Here is an 8,311-nt window from a genome sequence, read left to right on the forward strand (position 1 = left end):
ATTTTTTGAACTTATTATATAAATCATATCCAGGCTTTGGAATAAAAAGCAAGAGAAGTTTAATCAAGAACAGATTGAGTAGGATTTTGCAGTGCAGAAGACTCACCGAATGACTTTAAGTGCAGGCAATACTATACACTCATTTTTGTGAATTTTACCCTTGTCCTTTAATCTGGTATTGCAGTATAATTACCCCAGTTAATCACACAGTGACCCCCTGGGTGCAAGTGAGTTGTTCACTTTTACAAAATGGTCAACAGCTTTTAATTTGCATTTTGTTATTTTACATCAATCATAGGGAAAGTACCCAATAGAGGGAGGCCAAAAAGTACCACTTATAATAAAACACTGCTTCAATAATAACATATCAATGATGGAAGATTCACAACAGAAGGTGTTTGTTTTATTTTGGTGGAAAATTACCTTAATCAATTATTATTATTATTATTATTAATTATGACAATCAAGTATGTAACAAATTTACCAAAAATATGTAGCAAGACTAAATGATTTGTCATGATGACATCAACATTATCTGAACTGATTTTAAAAATCTAATTTGAGAACTGATACACAAAGGGTTCTGAACTTGGTGGTCTCAGAACATATTTACATATTAATACTATTCTGACCATTCTCATGTTTGTGTGTCATCCTTTGATTATACCACCCTCCACTGCCTGGTTTCATGAACTACACATGTGATAATGCACGGTAAATAAAGGTGCAAAGCGACTTTGTTAGATTCAGTCCAAAGTAACAAAAATTGTGGTAAAGCTGTTGTTGAAATATTAGCAGGTTAAAAAATGATACAGATGACCATCAAAATAATTAAAGATGTACAATGTGATAAATAATTTCTTTTCAATGGGCCGCCAAGATTTGAGCATTTACAGGCTTCATTAAGGTCTCTAAATGTTTAAAGATTACCACCGCCTTACTGTAACTTATGTATGATCAGCAGTTTCTTTCACATTTGAAAGCGTTAAACAATGAAGCAAATTCCAATTTTTACAGCATGGAAAGGTAAACATGAGGACTTAAGGGTTCAAATGAACAGTGTGATGATGGCTATGGGCATTAAAAGGAGAGGGACTAAGACTCCAGTGTGTTTCGCTCCATTACACAGGTCCCCAGCACAGCATCTGACACTGACAGAATCCACGTTATTGCACATATCACTTCTCATGCATTCTTTTGTGATCAAATTTTCAGCAACTGCAAGAGAAAAGGACAGGAAGTGTTACATACAATAAGATCAACTATATGATAATAGTCACAGAAGTTCTGGCTAATCAAATCACACCATACATAATAATAATATAAAAGGTAATAATAACATATCAAAGCCACAATATTGTGGTAAATTCATCTTACCGATAGAGGTGCTACAGCGGTCATAATTTTCAGCACAGTCCCAAACATGAGTGCAGGAGCCCGGGTTTGCACTCCAGCAGGTGAAACACTGTAACCCACACACTGCTGGCAAAGCAGAATGTACATTTTTCACAATGACCACAACTTACTGATTTTTTGATTTATTTTACAGCTCTTACCTCCTATAAGCATCATACAGATGATCCCCAAAGACACACACAGCCTCATTTTGAGTCAAATGGGAAAACCAAGGATTTGAAAACTTGTCAGACCTCTGATGATGTCCAATGAATGTTATCCATTCCCTGGTGTATTTTATATCCACTGTCGTAATAACCCATTGGGCTTATGTCTTAGTATGTTTGGATAGCTCAGAGGGGAGTGTCCACCAGTTTTCCTTTATTGTTGAACATTTATTTAACGTTTAATCATTAATGTTTACCTGGTTCTCCACAGTCGGACCAATTCATCATCAATTCAATTTTCAAAAAGATTCCAGTGTCAAGGAGAGTTTGCTTAACCTGAGTTTCATATTTGTCCCTTGGGTGTGTACATTTTCAAAACACTTGAACCATCTGTGGTGAAGCTAAAGCTGAAAATACCAGTTAGTGTAAACACTATTTGTTCTATGTGAATTACAATCTTACATATTCACTATCCCTGCTGAGAACATCTAATTGTATTCCCTGCCAGATACATCCTAGCCTCATTGAGATTAGAATAATTGCAGCATTAAACCTCACCAACACACACTCATATACACACTAATCTTGTTAATGTAGATCTTAATGGCATTAGTAGATCTACGTCATTAATCTGCTGCCAGAAAAGGAAGAGCAACTCAGAAAGACTTTAGGACTTACAAGGGCCATTCACCCAAATAACTAATAAATTAATATCTTCATTTAATATCGAAAAGTGTAATCCACACTCAAAAGCATCTATTAAGATACAATACATTTGTTTTACTGTAGTATTGACCAGCCCCCTTTGTTTGTTCTGTCTGGTGTTTGCAATGAGCTTGACCGTTTACCCCTGGATTAAACGCCTGAGAAAGGTGAGGTCTGAATGCCAGGTTATCCACCAGCTGCTGAGAAGTGATCCATCCTTTGGACAATTTTTTAGTTCCTGATGCTATTTAGTTCTTTACTTGGTGCTATAACAGTGGCTATAGTCTTGTTTGTGGGTCAGGACAAGCAGGGGTTCAGCACTTAAATATATAGTTGCAAAGTTTTTGAGATTATTGTCCAATATATAGCTTCATTTTATTAAGACTGGCAGTCAGCCATGGCCTCTTTCTGAGGGAAAGAAGGGACTAGAGTGAGTAGGCGTTGTCGTGCGTTCTTTTCAGTTTTAGCCAGATAACGCTCTTTCTAATTACCTTGTTTTTTATAAGATGTTTATACTATCTAATTTATTGCATTTGAGGAAAACAAACAATAATAATACATCCGTTTCTTCAATCAAGTTTATTCTGTCTAGAATTAATGTTCACGTCATTTATTTATCGTGTATGTAAGTAGGTCCAGTGCTATACAGAGCATGAATATCTTCTCAGACCAACAGTTTAATTAACAGTGGTTGGAGTGCCTGCTCTTTTCCAGGATACCCAGCAGAGGTGCTGTTCACTTCCTGAACTGAGGGATGGGGGAGGGGATCTTGATATCCTGCCCCCTCTCCAGTCTCTTCTCACATTCAATCAGGTAGTTAACGCCATCAACGACTAATTGTACCAGCTCCACCTGTGAACATGTTGTAACGTGTCAAAAATCACACATTTAATGTGGTTAGAGTTACACAGGTTCAGGTTACACTATACATATATACAATATATGTGAATGATTTATTATGGTTCTAAACTTAAGGAACTCTTAAGTAATATTCATCTCACTGTGGGGCACGATTTAAAGCATAGGAACTATAAGCAAACAAGTGAAATTAGCTAGTGTGTGTGGATGGAAAAGAGTAATGTCCAGATAGAAGAAGTTGATGGTTGATTAACCATTCAAAAGGTGCAATCATTAATGCATTATATTTGGTACATTGTTAGTGTTGTCTAATTGCAATGCACCATCCCCACTCCCTTATATAAATTACTTTCTAGCAAGATTACCTAATTCACAGGATGTTTGCTCCCTGAGCATAGCCTTTCAGGAAGGATTGACTGTGGTGGCAGATCTAGTAACATCCATAACCATGACCTTAATAATGACCTTTAACAGACTTAATTGATAGTGTGCGTTGGAGACTGTCCTCACAGTCTGTAGGAAAGTGCCGCAGGAAAGGCTCAGCTCAGGAGAAAGAGGTCTATTATCTTACCTGGCATATCCCTGCCTGGATTACAGATTAAAGAACCGCAGGGGATATTCTTATTCACAGCACCTGTTGGGATGTCTGTTGTCCCCATTGTGACTCGGTGTTTTCCTGCCACTAATTTCTACTTTTACTTCAGCTTCTTCGTCAGGTGATTACCTCTGACTTGCCAAGACGGTCGAGGTTAGAGATGTCGACGGTGTCTCCAGTAGCTGCCGAGTCCACACCACCAGTGCCTCTCTTCTGTAGCCTCAGGTTCTCCAGGATCTTTTTGAAGCGAGGGTCCTTAACAATAAACATTAAACATCAATATGTTGAGAATACAGGACGAAATAGGTGTTGTTTGAGGTGAACTGCCTGTGCATTTGTTTTAATTACCCTGCTGAGCATGGGCAGACGGACATGCACACCCGCCCTGAGCCCAGTGCCAAGGTTAGAGGGGCAGGTGAGGATGTAGCCCAGACGCTCATTCCACATGAACTCCCAGCCTCTCTCCTGAATTAGATGCTCCACCTAAAAGTTACAAGATAATATTGTATTTTATACTTTTCTGAACATACATTTGAAATATAGTTGCAGTAGACTGAAGATTAGTCAGACAAATAAGGCTCTACTCCTTGATTTTTGATGTGGTAATTATATTTTATTTTCTTTATTATATTTTGTATGTGAGAGCTACTGTAAGTACTATTACCAATACTTGCACTTAGATAAACTGCGTGCATTATTATTATTTCTTTTAAATGTTTTCAAACTCTACACATGCATACCTGTTTAAGTCCTCTACAGAACCTTTCAAACACTCTCTTCATGTTTCCTCCTTTCTCCATTGATATGATCCTTGTGTGGTCCTCCTCATTGATCCAGATTAAGAAGTTCTTCTCGTTGTTGTGCCTGAAACACCCATAAAAGCAGAAATAAATTCCAATCCAGAGCTAGTGTTTATGTTAGTACTAATCTGCTGATTCAATTGAATCATTCTCAATGGGCTATCAAGGCACAGGTAGGGAGGGGAGGTTATCTAAAAACGATGTTATCTAGTTCTACAGTATAATCCACTTTTCTGTGCTCATATTGGTCCTGTACTTTCTAATGGTGTCTGTTGTCAGACAATATTTCCTTAATAACCCTTTGCATCCAACACATAGATAAATATCATGAAATGGGACACTGCAACATTGCTTGAAAAAAATGGTATGACTACAGCCAATCAGCACTATTTGTTCTAGACTGGGATTCTTCTCGTCTTACCAGATCCCACGAGCATCAGGCCAATCTCTGGCCATCCCGGCTGCAGTGAGCAGAGGTGACACAGGTTTATCAAACAGTAGGTGCTCCTGGTGGCCAGTAAAGGGACAGAGGAATCATGGGGGACATTAGTTGACAAAAGAAATCGGAAAACAAGTAGAGAAGCTTGTCAATAGTGTGTAGGTGGGTATGTTTGTGCACTTACATCAATGAGGTGTTGCTGCTCTCTATCAGACATCTCTCGCAGGCTGTAGTAGCGCCCAGCCAGGTCACCCTTCAGGCCGGACAGAGCGGTCACACACACTCGCTCCACCTCACGTCGCTCAGAGCGTGAGCACGCAGGTGGGAGACTCAGTCCACGGATGCTGCGCCCGGTACGGACACGACTTGACAGCACGTAGCGCTCATCAAACATTCCTGAGGTGATCTGGTAGGGTGAAAGCATTACGTCACTGTGTGTGGCAGTTTGTGCAGGTTATAGTGGGAGGATGGGATTGAAAGAAATTATTTATGAGAAATACTGGGGTAACCTTTGAAGCATCCAAGTCAGTGGGGTGCTTCATTGTTCGAGGATCGTAGCCATTGTGTCTATCCTTGATAACAGGATCAAAGAGCTCAGCAAACAGCTGATAGGGAAAATAAAACACTTCATTTTTCATCTCATTTTAGGATTGAAGAATCAACAACACACTACAAGCATGAATTCCAACCTCGTAGCTCTCCTCATCTCCAGCTACCATGCCCACAGTCTTGATAAAAGGGTGTCCAGGGTTGTCCACCCCAGTCTGGATGCAGTGGTCTATAGTCCAGTTGTTCGAGGTGGTTTTGTCCCTTAGGTGTCCATAGATGGTGGGGGTCAGGGCTGCTGCCATGCAGTTGTTGTGCTTCCTCAGGTCAGGGAAATCAGCGCTGTTGGAATTTAAAATCCACATACTTAGTGTTTGGTCAAGAAGCTTTACAACTTGCAAAACTGTTTTAAAGTCTGTAACCTAAGGCCAATCCCGTTATAAATAATAATAAATTCATACATGTCTGCATTTTAAAAATGCATTTCCAAAGCTTGTTTTGCATGTATGCCATGCATTATGTTTGAATGTACCTACATGATGAACTGAATTAATGTCTTCTTTTATGGAAACAGTAATATAGGCATTTTGGCTGTAGGGTTTATTTTTGAAATACCTCACACATGTACCTGGGTGGATAGAGCTTCCTCCTCTCAGCAGCAGCAGTGTTGTCACAGAGAAAGTATCCAGATGTAAGAGTGCCAGCTCCCACACTGGCCAGAATCACAGCCGTGTTACGGCCAGACATCATGCGGGTGAAAGAGTTTGCCATGGTTACCTGGTCTTGGTTATTACCTGGTGAAAGGTCAGAGGGTAAAGGTGTTTATACAGTGTGGTACGATTACTTTTTCTTAAGTGAAAGATCTGAATACGGTGTCTACCACCGTGTTCTGTTGACGGTCATCAAGTATCATCAACGTTTATTACTTAAGTACTTTAGTTTACCTCTGAATACCAAAATGTATTTACACTGCTTGTGGTTATAGCTGTTTTATAGTTTTTTCTTTTGGGAGTTATATATGACAGCTTATGTGCTTATGTTTATATGTGCTACAGCATCCTGCCTGAATGTCACAGATGGCATCTAGAAGAGCATTAACACTCATCTTCAGACCAAACAACTAATTTCATTAAACTATCTAGTCCTCAAGTAACAGATACAAATTAAGTCTAATTGATGAGATTATTTTCAAACTAGAGAAGAAGACTTCTTATAGGTCGTTTCATGAGCACCCCAGGCTCAGGTGATCAGATAATTTGTGATCAAATAAGTAGTTATGTATATAGCATCATAAAAAAGAATTACATTTAAAATGAAAGAATTTCAGGATATTTCAATAAGCTACTTTATCTTTGCACATAACCCATTAAACATTCTATATATGTCTTAATCTATAGGATGAAGTCACCTGACATGCACACCCACACACAGTATTTATAGTCAGGTTATAGTGAGGTTAAGCTGAAGTGCCAGTTTAGAGGTGGCATCAGCCCAAGACAACATATGATCCTGTCTGACAGCCTGGACTGCTCAGCTGGGTTCAAACGGGAACAACATAAAGACAGAGAGTGGGCTTTAGGTGAGGAGGACTAAAACATAGAAAATACGTGAGTGGAAATTGATTTGGAAAGGAATTGTGGACAAAAATACAAACTTGTTGGATGTATTGAAAGAATTCCCACAGGCAACAAAAAAGAAAGATTTGTAAAGGAGAAGGAGTGGGTGATTCTAGTAAAGGATGAGTGAGGGTCAGTTGGGATGTGACATTAAGGTCAGAAGGAGGGCCAAAGGTTAAGAAGAGAGTGGAAAGTTTGGATTAGACTGATTCTTGTCCCAGACTTGAAGATTAAATGAAGAGGGAAGGTAATGAAGAGAGGCACCTGTGACATGTAATCTTTCTAAAAAGAGGAAACACAAAAGGGAGAGGAGCAGTTGTTAACAGATTGCTGTCTAGCTGTTGACATCAGGCAGATTAAGAGGCCCTAACACAAGAGACAGCTGATGAACATTGTGTATTCAAACATACTTGAAACTTCTATCAAATATGATTAGAATAAGGGATCACAAATAAATCTAATTCAAGTCTTATGCATACTCTACAACAATATAAATGTTTGGGTTTTTTTTAAATCAACTTTTAAGAGGACTGTCTCAAGATGGATAAAAACAAAAGTGAATAATGTATACAATTGCAGCATAAAAGGCAAGAAATATTGAAAAGAAAATGAGCTGAGGGGTGAGGATGGTTTATTACTCACCTGAGGTCTTTCTGAAGAGTTGAGGCAGCAAATGGCCCGTGTGTTTCCTGCAGCTCAGTCCGGTGAGGCTCGATCTGCAGAATGAGAGCAGACTGAAGAACCGAGTTGGGATGGGTGCACTGGCTCAGGATTAGCCTCTCACTGCGCAACAGACAGAAAATCCTCTTTCTACTGCCAGTCAGCATGTCTGTCAGTTTGCCTACAATATTACTTCCCATGCCAATCAATGGCATCTTAAATTGAGTAAGCAGAAAAGGGTTTATGTTTAAAGTAAAGCAATTTTTTTTATTTAACTTTTTTGAGATGAATGCATTGGTAAATATTATTAGATCCCCTATACTTATTTTCTTTCCCAGCAATTCAAGTGCAGTATTAATGATTTTCACCCACCAATGAGCTGCTGTCTTTGACTGGAAAGGGCTGGGATTTCGCACCAACAGCGTTCTGGTAAACTTTGACTAACTGTCATTTAACTGTCCCTTGGAAACAGGAGTCATGTTGGTTAATTTGCTACAAAACTCCTGCTGAGACACAAATGCTTGCAACCT

At 39.1% G+C, this 8,311-nt stretch overlaps 1 protein-coding gene across 1 annotated transcript; it reads right to left on the minus strand.

Annotated features, from left to right (window-relative positions):
• Window positions 1-2,827: 2,827 nt before the first annotated feature.
• Window positions 2,828-7,886, minus strand: LOC134874233 (creatine kinase S-type, mitochondrial-like). The gene is made up of 10 exons (XM_063898297.1): window positions 7,764-7,886; window positions 6,134-6,299; window positions 5,649-5,847; window positions 5,469-5,564; window positions 5,144-5,365; window positions 4,942-5,027; window positions 4,461-4,584; window positions 4,069-4,203; window positions 3,850-3,975; window positions 2,828-3,119 (listed from the first exon to the last, which is right to left on the minus strand). Exons 2-10 carry the CDS (start codon window positions 6,274-6,276, stop codon window positions 3,003-3,005), a joined length of 1,248 nt encoding a protein of 415 aa, XP_063754367.1. The 5' UTR covers window positions 6,277-6,299; window positions 7,764-7,886; the 3' UTR covers window positions 2,828-3,002.
• Between the last annotated feature and the right edge of the window lie 425 nt (window positions 7,887-8,311).

Source organism: Eleginops maclovinus, chromosome 12 (genome assembly GCF_036324505.1).
Source record: "Eleginops maclovinus isolate JMC-PN-2008 ecotype Puerto Natales chromosome 12, JC_Emac_rtc_rv5, whole genome shotgun sequence".
NCBI lineage: Eukaryota > Metazoa > Chordata > Actinopteri > Perciformes > Eleginopidae > Eleginops > Eleginops maclovinus.